Source organism: Seriola lalandi, unplaced genomic scaffold, assembly GCF_002814215.2.
Source record: "Seriola lalandi dorsalis isolate HSWRI2012SDOR001 ecotype SW California unplaced genomic scaffold, Sedor1 jcf7180002053898, whole genome shotgun sequence".
Lineage (NCBI taxonomy): Eukaryota > Metazoa > Chordata > Actinopteri > Carangiformes > Carangidae > Seriola > Seriola lalandi.
In genome coordinates, this window is record NW_019524451.1 from 822288 (window position 1) to 839762 (window position 17475).

The window sequence follows — 17475 nt, forward strand, 5'->3', positions numbered from 1 at the left end:
TTCACACCGTGTGGAGAGTGATCAACCAATCAAGGAAAGAGATGCCACAATGTAATTCCCCTTCAGTGTCTGACTGCACTAGAGCACTACTACTTACAATAAATGTCTATTTGCTGGCTGTTACAGCTGCTGGATCTCATAATTAGCCTTTCATTAGCACGTAAACCAAGATAAGTGTTTGTAGCTGTAAATTAAAAACCACTAATTATTCTGGACTCTCTAATTTGGTGATACACCAATCTCTCCAATGTAATTGTAGTACCTCGCCAAGATTTAAGCTGAACAGAAAATTGTGCAGCAGTCCTTCATGATCAGCTTTGGTCTCAATTAGCGGAAGCAATATATCATTTATTTCATCTCCCAGGTAAAAGCACTTATATGTTTAATTGTGCACACTCAGAGTCAATGCTCAGTGAGTGAAGCTCGGATGAGAGAGGAATTGAAATTCATTTTGTCTTTGTGCTCTGCTGGCTGCAATATGAAACTCAGGTCTGCATGAACTTGGTGGAAAGGACAGAGAAAGAGAGGAAAAAAATATATTTTTTATTTTAAGAATGAAGAAAAGGAGAAATGTGCATTGTCAGAGCAAAAAGGGGAGTGCTGTGCCTAACATTTCGTTTGCATCATCAGGACACTGAAAATGACCATGAAGAGAAGAGTATGAATGGACACCTTTAAGAAAATCTCTTTCATAACTCATCCTTTAACAGGCAAGTCAGACTTTAACAGTGTAAGACAACAGTCCTATAGATTCTAAAAGGACTGAGAAGCTGTTATGTGCTAGATTGAGAGGGTAATAATTGTACCAACCCCTACTTGTCCTTTGTGGTTGTGGGTCAAGCAATGAAAGGACCATTTAGAGAGCTCTGCCATTATAACAAGACTAAAGCTGCCAGTGTGATTCATCAGGACTGTTTGTCGGATGGATGAGCAGCTTCGTAACCCCTTCCCCCTACATTTTTACAACATCAGAATTGAAGGGGTGGTTATGTGAAGTAATTTCCATAATTTTCCAAAATCGACAATCTGACATTCACGCACATTTCACACGGCATATTCCTGTGTGAGTCAACGCTATGAACGACCTTCAGGATAGACTGTCAGCGTCTTTCTCCCCATATTTAAATTACCTTGTGTCTCCTCCTTTTCTTTGATGAGTGTGGTTGTTCGTGGCAGCTGTAAATGCTCAGGTCAGTGATAGTCATAAACCAAAATGTTGTTGATGTAACTCTAGTGCTAGAGTAAAAATAAAGTGACCAAAGTTATTTTAATTCATCCTGAGGGCTGTACCTCATTTCATGGCACAACATCCATTTGCAGTTTATCTGATAGCCATCAAGATATTTAACTGAAAGCCATAAATGTAGAGCAAAGATCCAGGGACCACAAAAAGTGGTAGATTCAAACCCCTTGGGATCATGAACATATGTACAAAATATAATGGCAATCCATCCAGCGGTTATTGAGACATTTCAGTCTGGACCAAAGTGGTGAACGGACTGATTGACATTGCAATCTATAGAACCATGCTGCAAGTGTGGCTCAAAACTGGGCACAGAAAACATGGAGGGGTCAAAAATCTAAAAACAAAAATACCGCAGATGGTTTTCATCAACTATCTAACACCAACTTTGACTCATATTTGGCTTCTGCCGCAGATTCCTGGTGTTGAAAGAGCTTATCTCTCAGCTCTTGCCATATTTGGGGTGATGGGTCTTTAACATGATGAGAAAGTGAGTGACCAGACATTGAAATGCCCAAGAGGCCTCACTACTCCATGCCAGTGATGAGTGAAGCACCGGGCTCCCTATTTATTTGGACTTTACTGCAGACAGCTTCCCACACGGAGCAGCAGCAGCAGCAGCATTCCTCCCTCATCCGAGCTGCTCTCCAGCTGATAGAACAAGATACTCAAGGACAGACACCGAGGGTCCGCTCCTTGGAGTCCTGAGGTAGAATCCTGAGATCAGCGCTGAGAATAGGGGGCTATTGTTGGCTAAAACAACTCAACCTCTATAAGTGGACGACAAGAATAATACCCAAAGTTGAGAGTCAGATTTCTGGGATGATCTGATCAAGCAGAGGTATGCGTACAGAAAACACTCTGCTAAAAGCAATATCAACACTATTCACCCAAGACCTAGGGTAAGCCAAAGATCATTCAGCTCTAGAGCTCAGCTTTAGAAAAAAAAAAGATTCACTGCTTTCATATGTGGCTTTTTTGACCTGGAATGTTTTAACAGCTAATTATGATTCAACAAAAACAAGAAAATTATGAGGAGCTGAATCAATCAGTCATTCACAATTCAAATCAGTAGTATCCTATAGCGGAGAAGCTGGGCCAAGATGTCTTTTTCAAATGGGACAGAAATTCTGTAGCTGTGTAATAAATTTTTTGGAAACACCATAATTCAAACCAGAGACAGAGCGTGACAGGAAGATGGTAGAAAATGGCTTGAGGTGAAATCTTGAATCTCCCTAAATGCAATGACTTCTGGACTGGCAAGTCTACAATCCACTCTCCCTCAGTCTTCCCCTCGGATCATAATAATGGGAAGCCACTGCTCTCATCATACTTGCATCAGTCTCCAACTTGGAAGTGTCATTTAAATGCCACACATTTGTAATTTGTTGAAAGAATTTTTTTTTTGTAAGGGGGGGAGGGGGCGCGAGACTGAAGACAAATCAGACAAATTTTAGGTATTATTTTAGGGATGACGTATTATTTAGTAATACATAGTATATAGTAATAGTATGTTCTATAACTTTTAAAATGCCTAAGTTATTCAACAAAAGATCTTTAATGTCAGAATGACAAAAGGTTAATTGCATGCACTCACTCATTATCCAGTTTATCTATCTCTGACACACACACACACACACACACACACACACACACACACACACCTCTTTTCTCTCACCTCCCTACGTTAATGTGGCACTCGGTCTCACAGGGACATATACTGCGAGGCTGTAATTGAAAAAAGTGCATCTCTGGTAGTGGTTCTCTCTGCCTCCATGATTTTGCGCTTCTACTTCATGTTTTCAGCATCAACTGAGAAAAGTGGGAGTTCAACAGATAACATCACCCGTACCCTGATGGGCACATAAGGTTTGCGTGATCACAGAACTGTCAGACAGAGCTTCACAATTCCAAGACACACATTGTGGATACCTGAGAAACTCATATGTGTATTTCTTGTGAGTTTTCTCTTTGTTTTGGGCTCTGCAAAAGTTTGAATAGAGCCACGAAAGACCACATGGGCAGGTGAAAAGAGGAGAGAGACCTCAGACTCGGTTTTCACAAAACACCATTTGTCACGCATTATAAGATCTATCATCACAGAGGATCGATAATGTTTACCGTTACTGAGAGCAGTGATTCCCCTGAAATGGATCTTATGATGCCATTAGTCCTCACTCCTCTCTGAAAAACACAGGGAGTTCATCTGTTCCTTTGAACGTATGAGACCCACCCAGCACAGCTCACAGTGATATTTATGAAAGGAGCGAGAGCCATTCCTCCAACCCTGAGGTTAGGATTTGGGTAGCCATATGGTGACTGCTCCTCTCAAAAGTATCCTCTGTTCCATTAATGAACAGCTGTTCACACCAATCAGACATGAACAACTCAAACATACACATTTTCAGTTGCTGAGCAAAACTGCAAACGACCTCAGCCATACTCCCAGATAATGTAGTCGATCAGAGGGTCGTCTTTCAAGTATGTGATTTAAAATAGCACTATGGAAACAATGTGCTTTAAATCATTGAGTTGTCGTATTACTTTTACCTGTTTAATGGATTTTCTGGAGGCAGACTCAGACTGAAAATAACCCAGAAGTCCTTCAAACAAGTTGGTTTGTACTGGGTGAGAGTGGCATTCAATCACCTTTCACTTGGTATACAGAAATAAAATTACCCCCCACCCCCCTCTTCCTCATGTCACATGTCCAGTCTAGATGAGTCAGCTGTCCTCCCACTCTGCCTCTAAAATTTTGACCTACATAGGCCTACACACACTGCAATGTAAAGCCACTCAAACCCAACATAGCAAAATCGGATTTTTCTGAGTTAAGCATAATTAATTATCAGCAGCATCTTTATCAAACACAACAACAGCATGTCTCCCCCTAGTGCTTAACTGCATGCAGACTTTCACTGGGTTATTAACTCAGTCCCAAACTTTCAATTATTTATGGGTGATGCAGGTCGGGTTTAGCTCTATTCAAAATTTTAGGGAAAATTGTTGCTTGTGACTGCAAACGGAGGGGATTTTAAGCAGTAAAGTGTAAGATTTCATGATCTTGACTCAATATAATGCATTAGTTTTGAAATAACTTATACATTATGGAGTCATAGGAGAAAATAAATAGAGAAATATAAACAGGAATAAATAAAAATAATAAATTAGTGAATTAAAAATGTAGAAATATATAAAGAGAAATAAATAAAAGAGTAAAAGAAAGGTTTTTCCCCTATTGCTTTTGCTATTCTTTGAAGGGGCCAAGCTGTCAATCAACTGGCTTTGGGTGGGCTTTCCTGCCCAGGCTGAGTAGTCCATTCCTGCAAACATGAATCCTGCTTTGGCTGCTTTGGACAACAGGAAGTAGGCACCGACTATTGAGATTCTCTCATGTGAATGTGGCTGAGGTTTCAATCGGGTAGGGAAACACAATGGGAGAAGTAGATTTATGGAGAGGTGTTCAACAAGTTCTTTTAAGACTTGCTCAGTATGTGGAGGAAACTTTTCAACCAGACTATTTTTTGAGGGTTGTGGAAGATGTCATGGAGAGTCTTGGGCAAATGTCTGCGTTGACTAACAGACATTGATGAGGTTGTGTGGTGCAATCTTACCATCTTCTGTGACATGGCCGCTGAACTGGACTGTGGACTACCTGCTGAAGTGGATGGTGAACTTAAAGCATCCATTCCTCAACGACTTTGAAATAGATTTCTCCATGTGAATGACCAGACAATAGACAGTGCACACATGGAGGAAGAAATCTTTTCCTACTTCTTTCCTTCCCACCCCGATTCAAACAGCAACCACATTCAAATTGAGAATGCGTAGTCCATATCTAACTTCCTGATGTCTGTGCCTAAAGCACCTGCTAAAGCTGGATTGGGCAGATGGAGAGCCCCAAGCCAGTTGATTGTCATCTTGGCCCTTCAAGGAATAGCAAAGCCAATAAGGGAAAAGTAAAATTGGGCAAAGTGGCGAAAAAACTGTTTCTAAATCCAAAATGGCACCTAGGCAATTAGGTTGAACTGACAAATGGCCATGTCTCAACCTTAGGCCCTTCTATGATATTACCAGACACAAGAATTTGGGCTTTAAGACAAACACATAAGCAGCTATAAGGCAAATTGCAATTTTTATTATCGCACCACCCACTAAAGGGTCAAATGGCACCAGATTTCTTGCATCTCACTCTGATGGGGTCCTAAATCCATGTGCCCAGTTTACTTTTCTTACATAAAATATGACCTTACTTCCTGCTTGGCACTTGTGAGACTTGCTCTGAAGATTATCTATGCCAATTTTAGAGAAGATTGGACAAAGTTTGTCTGAGTAGAAACGAAAAAAACTCTTCAGGCTAAAATGGAAATTGAAGTCATACGCTGCATTTAACTCAGCTTGATCCAACCAATGGTACCTCATTTTTGAAAACTGGGCATAGGGTTCATTAGTTACATGCGTGAAAACACCTTCAACCATGACCTGTTGGTGGTGCTAGAGCACTTGAGGCACAGACATGAAACTTGGTGGAAAGCATCACCGGAGTCTCCCCAATCAGTGTGCCAAATTTCAAAACTTTTTAGCATATGGTTCAAGGGGCTGACATAGATTCCCATGGCAGTAGAAAAAAAAAGATGAAGAGGAAAAGATAGAAACAAGCTTCGTTGCTTGGCCCCCAAAAAGCAAAAGCAACAGTGAAAAAGCAAAAGCAATAGTAATAAGCAGAAGTAACAGGAATAAAGCAAAAGCAATGGGTAAACGCAAAAGCAACATGGGAAAAGCAAACGCAATGAATAGGATAAAAGCCAAAGAAATAGGTCAAGGCATTTTTAAAATTCTTTTATTTATTTCTGTTTATATTTCCACATTTTTGTGATTAGCCTCCTTATTTACTCTAATTTACTCTTGTTTATATTCCGAATTCATTTTTCTTATTCTTTTATAGATTTATTATTTTTTATGGCACTCCAGTGACTCCATAAGAAATATCCCAATCCTAATAAAACACTATTTGAAAACAAGCACGTAAAATTCTGAAACGTCAAAGTTCAGTATCCACCCAGCTTCAGTTTAAGACCTCGGCTTAACATAAATAAAACTTTGAGCCTCTAAAAATAAAAGCTCAATCAACCACGGATCAATTATTTACTTCAAGTCAGTGCAAACAGTCAGCTCGACCTCTCCCTTCATAAAAACCTGTGCACTCAAAACTTTCAGACTCGCTGTAAAAGTCTCCTCACCTGAGGCATATGCTATTCCAATCCAAGTCCGACAGAAAAACGTAAAATCTGTCTTCATCTCCAGATCTCCGGTCCAGAAGCGCAGAAAGCTTGAGCGATGTATCTGATTTAAAAATGTGTTAGTTTTAACTCCGGTGGAGACAGTGGAGAGGTGGTTTGAATGACTGTCCGCGGATGGGGGAAAAACCCAGGTGAATGTCGGTCAATCGATGCCTGTCTGTACTCTGCTCACAGGGAGGACGGGGGCGAAATGCTGAGGAAAAGGGAAAAAAACGTCTTTTTTTGTCAAAACGATGCATACGATGCGCTGAATGGGATTTACAATGATTTCCCTTTCCTTTGGTCGTGACCGGAGCGCATGCACACCCATCCATTCACTTCATAAAACAAGCTGGATAGGAGGGGTGTGTGTGTTGGTGGGGTGTGTGTCAGCGTGTGTTGGGGAGGGGGGCCCCCCCTAACACCCATGACAAATTTCCTTCCTGCAAGATCCCATTCGTTTTATCCTCTGCGTTAAAGACCTATAGTAATCATATTATAGGCCCTCTACCAAAGGTTAGAACACCCCTATTTTTTCAGTTTTCAGGTAGAAAAGGAGTTCAGGACACCAAAGGCTGAATAATCATTTACATTTTTGTAGAAAACAGGTTCTTTTCAGGGATTAAGAAATTGGTCAATTTACAGCTTTCCAGCAGCAAAGAGAGTAAGTGAAGCCCTGAAAATTAATGGAGGCAATTCCTACAAGTGCCCAACTTTAGAAGATCACTAACAACCCCTCTGTCCGTACAAAGGCAGTGTTGAAACAAACTGTGTTACTACACCCTCCGATGCAACATTAGGGTAATACTGTCCTGTAGGGCGTAGTTGTGTAAACTGCTGACAGAATGGTGAGAAAAAGGCAAGTAACGAAGGAAGACCGACTGGTTGGTCAGGGGTTCATCTTAAAAGCCAAAACATTAGAAGCAAAGAAAGATGGAAGAGCAGCACATCTCCATACTTAAACCCCATGGAGCTGCTTTGGAATGAACTGGACACAAGGTGAAAGAAAAGCAACAAGTGCAACACATTTGTGTTGCTATATGAGTCAAAAATGTAGGTTACATTTAAGATTTAAGATTCCATCAATCCTTTTTTTTTCTTTCTTTTTAAATCTTTTGAAATCGCTTATTTGTTCTGTGCTTTAATTTCAGAGTACACTGAGACATTACACTATGTAAATTTCACCAACTGGAAAAATAGAGATGTTCTAACACTTTTGATCGGTAGTATAAGATAATATAGGATAGTACAAAGTACAATGAGGACTTAATACATTCAATAATGTGAGAATTTATGATGCTGTAGAAGAGCTGTGGTATTTCCATCTGTTGCGTCAGTGCAAAATTGTTTCATATTGATTTTCATTTCATGGGTTTAAATGCCTCTTGACATCCAAATAGCTCGGCAGGTAATCCTAATATCATCAGAAGATTTATGAAATGGAATAAAGCTGTGTCATCTCAGGGAGCAAACAGGTACCACATAAAGAGCAAAGACACTCAGACTCCAGAGGAATATTAGAAGAATATTACCTCTAGTCGGCTGTATTTCGTCTGCAAAGTAATATGTCAGTGCAATTTTATCTGTTCAGTTCAAATATTTGCTATTAATTAGAGGTAGAAAAGTTATCCTGTGTGCTTATGAACCCAAATTCTTCTAGATGTTCAACAAGCCGAGCAGAGGTGCCCCCGGGAGTAGCTCTCTAAGAGTCTGTAATTATTCTTGCAAAGGTTAGATGTAGTGATGCCTCCAAAATAAAACTAAACTGTGCTGAGTTTTTCCAGCCTTGTCCAAGTCCTGTTCACCCCCTCCGCCCCCACATCTGTCTATGTAACCATGCTCCTCAGGGAGTCCTCAGAGTGTGAATGAAAATCATGTACTAAGAGCACAACATGCCCATGGTGAGCTGCTATCAGAACTGTTTTATTTTACAGGGAGGGATTTGGAAAATTGAAAACTCATGTACCATATGCAATCAGAAGTGAAAAGTCAAAAAGGGTACAAGGTGTGTGCACTCAGATGATTGCACACACACACACACACACATACACACACACACACACACGGACAAAGTTTTGAGTAAAGGTGTGTTTTTCATTCGTTAACTGTCTGCAGTATCTGCAGCTTCGACGGGACCTCTAATCAGCGTGTGACGGAGCCACAGAAGAACCAGCATGCCCATTTCAAGTCAGACTAATCACTCCCAGACACCTCTGCTTTCCAGCACCAGGAGTGTGAAGTGAAATCAATAACATGCTGAATCTCCATTTGGAAATTCATTACAGCGATAATAAAAACTGTGCCTTCAGAAGTGCTGAAAGCCCGTCCACCCATCAAACAGCAGCTGTTGATAAGACGTATGAGAAAAAATATTTTTTCTCAATATGATTATGTTGTTATTCTCAGTGAACCTAACGTCAGGCGTTTATGGAATAACAGGGAGTCAGAGGATCATTTTGTGTTATTGTGGGCATGTGTCGTCGTCCCCCACCCCCACCCCCCCATATCCCTTACGGCAATCCACCTCTCTGACCTTAAAACACAATGTTGTGATTGAATGGTTGTAATTAAAATGTTCCCCTGGTGTCAGCCCCACAGCGCCCTCGGCTTCAGAGGAAAATAAACACACTAAATCGTGCTGATAGTCTAACAAAGCTTTGTCCTGGGAGTTATCAAATCTCATTACAAATATAAAACAGATAATGTCATAAACACATGAAAACACTTGAGTGGCTAATATAATAATAAACTGCACACATAAGCATTCAGACAACAGTGATAACAAACAATAGCCCTTATGCAGGATAGCATGATCGCCCCTGCTGCGTCAGATGAAAAGGTTTGAGTTTATAATCCTGCTGGCTCCTTAGAGACAACTGAGGATTCAAGGACCCGTCCTTGAAGTGCCAGCACTCTATCCGGCCCATCCTCAGAACAGGAAACACATTACAGATCCACGGGTACCTTCATAGGAAGGATGTGGAGCACGCATGCAAGCTACGCACCCTCTCGCCGAAGTTCCCACTCATGGGCCCGTGCACTACAAAAGCACTGTGCCAAACTACTTTGAAGTAGCTGTCACTGTTCAAGAGGGCTTTTTTGTTTTGTTTTGATGTGGCAGCCAAAGTTTCACATCAGTTGTAGGTCACGTTGGTTAGCAGTCAACAGTTATGGCAGTCTCCCTGGCTAGAAGAAGGAGCAGGACAGCAGCATGCTTGCATGTAAATTATTTACCAACTAATTATCCATGAAGCTAATGCATTGTGTATGAAGATTAACCTTTGCAACTCAAAGCAAATGGTACCTGGCGTTTGAGTCTCATCATTTATCTAGAAGTTCTAGCTTAAATCCGCTTTAATTGATTTTCTGGGCACTTGGAGGCAGCAAAACAAGCAGTAAACACAACGTTTCATATTTTCTCTTTATAAAGTTGATTAAGCGAACGTTTAGCAAACAGTTGCCTAGTTAAACATTGAGCAGATACGGAAAAATAACATTTATTTGAAGTTGGTTTTCTCTCCCCTTCTGCTCTCAATCAACTGCTGATGGAAATGTCTCTTTAGCTGCTAAATTCTCCACTTTGTTCATGGGCATGGACAATTAGCTAAAAGAGGCTAATAGGAAAAGTTGGGGGATTATTCTTTATGGATTCACCGATAGAAGCAACTATTCTCATTGTACAGTCAGTGATTTTTTTCACTTGTTCATATTAAAACATTGATTAGTGCAGCTTTAACTTTTAATGTCTTTCATGCAGCTATCTACCACATTCACAGTCTTTTTCTTTTACCTCATTAAAATAAAAAATGTATATAATGTATAATAAAATGTCACTTTTTAAAGCAAAAAGCACAATTCCAGTCAGAGTATAAGAGAGAATAATAATCTCTTCATATACAATATTGAGGCTCAATTCAGGAGCTTGAGTTGACTTCATTCTGCAAAGTGACTGTCTAGTGTGTGATATGCGTGTCATATAGTGTGCGAGTTGTTGTGCACCCATGTCCATGTAGCCACTGTGCTGGAAGAGCATGGGTCCCCCTCTGGTGGAATTCATTGTGCCACTTTTCCAATCAGCAGAGGAGGCAGCAGCATCCTGCTTCAGCATGCCCCGGAGGCCCATTGAGCAGCCCGGAGGCATCACCACTGTCACTCTGTTTATCTGACCTTTCACCTGACAGCAGGAAACAGGACGTCAGTGCTCTTGTGTGTTTGTGAAGATAACCAAGAGCCCTCCTATTCTTGCTGTTTAAGTGTCAGCGATGGCTCATGTATTCAAAAGTTTCCAGTCCAGGTGCAGAGGAGTCAACAACCCTACGCTGTAGCTCTTGTTAAATGGCTTTGGATTCCCATCAACCATGGCATTCATAATTGTGTGTTCTGCTTTGATGATGCTTAATAACATCCTCGATTATTTCAAGTGAGGTCATGGAAGTGTGCAGTGTCACAGCTGCAGAGTGAACCGAAGACAGTGTTTATTTAAGAAAGAAAATTTCATTTATTATCTGCGTCAGCATTTTTTTTTTTTTTTTACAGTAATTGTTTTGTTTTTAATTACGAAATGATACAGCATGTGATTGACATAACAATATAGAATATACTGCATCTTAGTATTTCCTTCAGCCTTAACAATTTAACAATCAAGTGCATTATACCATGTGTTTTAGTTTAGCCACATATAATATAAATGAACATACAAATCATGACAAATCAACAGAAGCTGCTACAGTCAGCTACAGAACTCATAAGGTGCAGTAAAGTTACATCTGTGTAATCACAAAAAAATCTAAAATAAAATGTATAAAGCATGAAGGACCATTTAATCAGACACAAAATCCCAAGTAATAAAAAACCCCTTCATGCTGATTAAACTCAAGTGTGATTCAAAAACCCTTTTACAAGTAAACCTACAGACAATCTGGCTTAATGAGAGAATTATTCAGATGATTGAAAAGTCAGCTATCTACATCTATAACAGATACTTGGTTGAACAGTGTGTAGCCAATAGAACTTAAGTAGCAATGTAATTACAGGTACCTGAGCTCCGCTATATTGAAGCCAAAATGGTTAAATACTGTGTTTTTTAATGGGTTTCTGCTGATTGCTCCTGCAAACTGATTGAGCCCCTTCAGAATGATTACCGCATGATGGAATTTTTTATATTGTGAGCATTGCAATTTTCATAACATTTCAAGGCCCTTAAGGTTCAGTTCAAATTGAAAATAGAAGCATCTGGTGGTATCCCGTAATTAAAGCATGGATAATAAGAGAACAGTGTGGCGATATGGCACCATAATGCAAACAAGGGCATCGCTGTCTTTTAATAGTTGGGTAATTACAATGCTTGGTCAATAAGTGAGTCCACAGCTCTTATATACTGACAAGCTTTTATTGATTGCAGCCATGTTAGCCAGACAGAGCGACAGGTGGGTAGTGGAGGAGTTTGATAGGCTGAGGTTCTTGACTGCTGCCACTAATACAAGGGCTGAAGAAGGGGAACACCTTGCCCCTCGGCCCGTTGGCAAATGAGTAGAGCAGGCTCATATCATCTGCGTTATAAAAGGACACCCTCCTCTCCTCGCAGTCTAGGAAGACACCGAGCCTCTCAGGGGAAGAGCTGAGCTGCAGCCTAGTCCAGGGCTGGGTGCCGGCTGAGTACTCATTCCTGTTACGGAGTCGCAGAGTCCAGTATCCGCTTTCAGGACTCAGCTTGATCCGCGAATGTCTGTCTACGGCGTCTGAGGCCACGCCTAGGTCCCATTTGGGCTTGGAGCCCACCTCCACCTCCCAGTAGTGTCGGCCTGACTGGAAGCCCTGGGCAGCCAGAATGTTAACACACTGGAGGAAACGCTTGTCGTGGTCCATGTGCAATATCATGCCATCACATTCGACTGCCACGGTTTTGTCCCTGGACACTCTAATGCTCGGGTGTGCTGACTCAACATCAAATGTTAATGGGGAAGGACCTTTGGGATGAAACAATTCACATTTAAAATTGAAAAAATATCATATCAGTGGAACAATGGTGTCATTACTGTCATTCCGATACCACTTTAACAACTTTAAATAATAACTGAGTAAATTCTCCATAGTAATTTCACCATAATTACTCCCATTCTTGAGGCAGAACCAGTTTCAGATGAAACTTTTTTGTGTCTAATGAAGCACTTCATAGAGGAAATTACCTGGCTTCAAAGACTTGAACATTTTTCTCCATGTGATGTACTGTAATGGGGCCATGTATTTGTTGCTGAAACCATTTATGTCAAACTCTGGGGCAACATCCACCTGCACACATGGTCTGTGGAAAAAAAAAGAAAGGCAAACATACATTTAGTTAGGGTCATTTATTCTCAGCATAAATGGCATTAAATGGAGGTAGAAATCAAATAAGCATATGACAGGTGCAAAAATGCCAAAAGCAATCAATCAGTCATAACACTGAAATTAACACTTACCTTAGCTGTGGTAGCTACAGAGGGAAATTAAGAAAAAAAAAATCACATCAATAACTGTTGTTTCAAATCAGTGCAGAAGTCACAAGTCAAATTAGAAAACACAATTTTTTTTATTTTAAGTTTAGATTTAATCTATATATTCATAGCTTGACATCTACTTTGAGATAGACAAAATGTGATTCTTATTTAAACCTTTTGTCCTTACTAAGGCCTCACCTCAGTCAGTACTGTGTTCTCAGTGGCGGCGCTAGCCTGTTGGAGCATCCTCATATTCTCCTCCAGCTCCCTTACGGCAACCCTGAGGGCCTCCAGGTGGCGCTCGACCTTCTCCAGCTCCTCCTCCTGCTCTCTCCTTATCTGCTCCAGCATACATGTCTCCTCATCGTCCAGGATCTGATGGAGAGCTCTGAATTCACCTTTGACACGAGTCTGCAGATCTGCTCCGAACCTCTGAGGGGAGGAATCACTGTTGTTACAGCTTGAGGACATAATGCGATACTTTCTAGGTAGTACCACATTTTCATTGACCAGTTAGAAATTGAGTTACCCAAGATGCCGAGTGGCTCGTTCCATTAAAGCTCTAAATAATTTGCGTACACATCTCTGTACACCTTGTACATATCTCTAGAGAGAAATACACAAGGGATAATGAAGCTGCATTTAGCATCTAAGATCTAAGTATCCATCAACTACAGACTCTTACAACAGGAAAGGATTTCCTGTTCATTATCTCATCACCGCATGCACAACTAAACTCAAGCTCTTATCTTCCATCTGTCTCAAACACATTATACGATATGTTTTTTTGTTTCTGTTCCCCCTGGTCTGTACAGTCTCTCATGTATGTAATAGTCTTGCCAACTGTTAAGGCAACTTAAGGCAAAGTGTTAAGTGATTGGTTTAACGTCACAGATCTTTCTCCAAATGAAAATTATGACAGAATCATTATCCTGTGAGAATTAGACCGTATAGGAGGATTTCCTCTGCATAGTTGACACACACCTCAGTCAAAGGTTAGAAAGGCATTTATGCACCCAAGCGCAAGACCATTATGTTTTACATATCAAAGCACATACTGTCACTTACCACATCCGCAAACACCACTAAATATGCACAGCGACATATTGCAAACAGCCATTAGGGAGCGACGTGCATTCTTATCTGTTAAGTGCTGCCATCCCATGACTTAGAGGAGTGTACCTTTATGGTATCCATCTTGCCTTTGTCTCTGGTAATATTGTTGTTGTGGTCGTCCCTCCTCAGGCGATAGCTCTCCAAAGTCTCTTTCAGTTGTTTCTGTACAACAATATGCAAAACAAATCAGTTTGAGGACAGAGACAATGACACAGAGAGAGCGAGAGTGTTCAGAAAGAAATACAACTATCTAATAGTTTAACGTATTAAGATTTATGTTTTCTTGCTTTCCTGCCGTCTTGTCAGCACCATGAGGTTACCCAACATCCAGTGGAGACTACAGGAAGTGACTGTGCTTGACCAAGAAATGGTCTGACACATAAGGCCTCGTAAAACTGCCACTTGTTTTTATACTTATGTTTTTGCTTAGATAAGTCAAACAAGATATAACATGTTAATAATTGAATCTTAGAGGTACTTGTAGTTGGATTTTATTACTCTTGCTCATAGCCAGGCTAGCTGTTTCACCCTGTTTCCAGTCTTTATGCCAAGATAAGTTAATCAACTGCTGGAACAGCTGCTGAAAAGTCACAGACTCTAGGACCCCTACAGTATTTTCCCATGTAACTCTGCACGAAAGTGAGTGACCATATTTCCCAAAAAGTAAAACTATTCCTTTAAAGATGTCAATAAAGTTGAATAAAGACCTCTCTGACACAGTATGTAAATGTTTAAAAATAACAAAGATGACAAAGATATGATTTATTGCAGGATTGCATTACACATTCTGGCAGAGTATTTTGGTTGCCTTGCTGTAGTTAAGTCATATATCCTGTCATACAAAGTAATATAAAGGCAGTGAAGAGTGAACTTGGTCCTGCAATTCCAGTGAGATAAGTTCAGGGTGGAACTTAAGTGATATGAGCACAGATGTTAATTCAAACATAGAATACAATTGTATTCAATTTATATAGCTCAAAGGTTACAGAACGCTCATTTTTAATCGATCGGTTTACTTTGGAGCAAACAAGTATTTGTTTAAGATTGTGTAACACTTAACAACACTTTCCACATGACCAAGAATAAAGGCATGGAAGGAAGCCAACAGGATCATGGTCAAACCTGCAGTGGAGGTGAGATTGAAAGCAGTGAACTCACCTTTAGGTTTTGGATGTAAGTGTCCGAGGTCGTGGCCCTGACCTTCTCCACCATGGCTGCGACTAGGTAGTTGGTTTGAAAATTCCTACAGCTGAACTCCTTTCGGCACTGAGGACAGGTTACAGGCCCCTGTGTTCCTCTCCAGTACCTGGAGATGCAGGGTCTGCAGAAGTGGTGCATGCAGGCCAACATGACAGGCTCCCGGAACAAGTCACAGCAGATGGCACATGTCAGATCCTCTCTCAGGCTGCCTTTGGTAGATGAAACAACACAAGGAGCGGCAGCAGCAGCAGCCATGGTGACGGGGCCTTTCCTCTGCAGTCTGAGGAAATGAAAGTAAAAGCCTGGAGGAAGAGAGAAAGAGGGGAAGATGAACACTCCCTTCCCTTTATGAAGACAGTTTACAGGGCGACATGTTTCTCTAAGTCAGCAGCAATTAAATTAACTAATTACAAAGTTTACATTCTACAGCACTTGCTTCCTGTTGCTGTTTAGGTAAATCATTACCTAACACTGGATCCTGGTCACGCACCTCCCGTCTGAAGTTCAACACTAGTATTAAATTGGTGTAAATAACTCTCCACTTTCTCCCTGGACTATACTAAGCACCAGCTTCAAGTGAAATGACAGGCAGTTCAAGTTAAAACCATAGAAACCAGGTGATATATCACGGGACTCTGTAAGCTAGCTTGTGATTTGTATTGTGAAAGCAACGTTTGGTCAGACGGTTTGTTTGGTTTTTACACTGCTATTGTTTAGCTACGTATAACAGCCAGTAAACAGCTTTTTTTCATCAACACAAAGCAAAACCATATCAAATATTTGACGTGGGGACTATATTCAACGTTTATGTAACACTTTAATGAACTTACGTTGTCTGTTGTTCGGGGGGAAATGCCTCCTCTGCAGCGCTCTGGTCCTTTCGCCTGATGTTTGGGAACAAGACGTTCACGAGTAACTGCGCATGTGCCAACTACAACCCCACTTATGATTGGTCCAGCTATCTCACGCAGCAATCAGGATGTGTGTAAATATAGCCAGCTACTTTTTCTCTTCTCCACTTTACTGGTCTCCTCTGTCACTTTATGAAATTAATGCATTAAAAACAAAAGCTACATTTCCTCACTGTTGCATATTTGCGGAACAGCCTGAAGTCCACTGTGATTAAGCATTTTCACTTCCTTCATTGTGCCTTAACACAAGACTATCTCCACAAATATATGTTTCGAGGATATAATTCTGGTGAAGAAATACTCAATCATTTCTTTATACTGTGGTTTAAAGGGCCACTATGGCAATTCAGTATTACACTTCAATAAAGTTGGCAGACATGCAATAGACATGTTTATAAAAGGATGGTTAAAATCGAAGGAGGAGAGACAGAGTTATCCATGACTTTAAGTCTCTGGTAGGCTACAGGTTAAGCAGGATGTTACATTTCCCATCATGCAGCTCAGTAATGACTTTCATGTGATCTTCAGTTGCTCATGTCTTACAAACTCGCCCAGTTTATAATACAAGCTTTCTGCAACAATTTTGTCACCTCTAAGCCCAAACTGCAAGTGAATTTTTTTTTAAATATACTGTAAAAAGCTCTATACAGCTGTTTTCATTGGCTGGGAATTATTCTCTGTAACAAGTGAAACTGAAGTCCATGTGTAAAATAGATTTTTTTAAAAAGACCCTGTAATTGACTTACCTCATAACCACTATCAATAATTTCATGTTGTTAAAACCCCCAATTTCACCAGAAACAATATTAAGGGCCTCAGTGTCATCACTGGTAGCTATACTGTTTATGAGGCATAGCTAAACGTACAATACGTTTTAAAGGGACATCTAAATTGACTGTCCATGGTGTTATATTATGTTATATTATATTAAAGCCTATATGTTTTATAATGGTATGTATTATGTTGTATATATTGTCATACAACTTGATCAGAGACAGTATCAGGCCTAGATAATTTTTACTTTCCTAAATGCGTCATCCTTGTCTTAGAATAAATGAAAAGTAGAGGTAGCCAATATGTGGAGCATCCCACACGAATGTTTACCCAAGGAATCCAATTTGAAGACTTCACAGACTCTCCATGCTTTTAAATCAATATTTTTAATCACTGAAGAATTAAAGGCTGTTATCTGCACTAGGCTACACTTTCCACCTGTCAGGTTTGACCTCCGTGAGAAAATCCAAGAGTAA

The 17475-nt window shown here is 40.4% G+C and overlaps 2 protein-coding genes across 3 annotated transcripts in view; both read right to left on the reverse strand.

The window, feature by feature from the left end:
- Nucleotides 1-6865, reverse strand: part of flt4 (fms related receptor tyrosine kinase 4) — a 51531-nt gene extending 44666 nt beyond the window's left edge. For both annotated transcript variants that reach the window (XM_087172901.1, XM_023402132.2), the window contains exon 1: nt 6484-6865. In XM_087172901.1, the coding sequence (XP_087029027.1) occupies nt 6484-6541 (58 nt within the window). In that variant the 5' untranslated portion in view covers nt 6542-6865. The remainder of the gene's footprint in view (nt 1-6483) is intronic.
- A 4131-nt stretch (nt 6866-10996) lies between these two features.
- On the reverse strand, nt 10997-16264 carry trim105 (tripartite motif containing 105). Its single transcript, XM_023402210.2, has 7 exons — nt 16145-16264; nt 15273-15616; nt 14181-14276; nt 13197-13430; nt 12981-12994; nt 12708-12823; nt 10997-12488 (listed from the first exon to the last, which is right to left on the reverse strand). The coding sequence occupies exons 2-7, from the start codon at nt 15567-15569 to the stop codon at nt 11929-11931; spliced, it is 1317 nt and encodes a 438-aa protein (XP_023257978.1). The 5' UTR covers nt 15570-15616; nt 16145-16264; the 3' UTR covers nt 10997-11928.
- Nucleotides 16265-17475: the final 1211 nt, after the last annotated feature.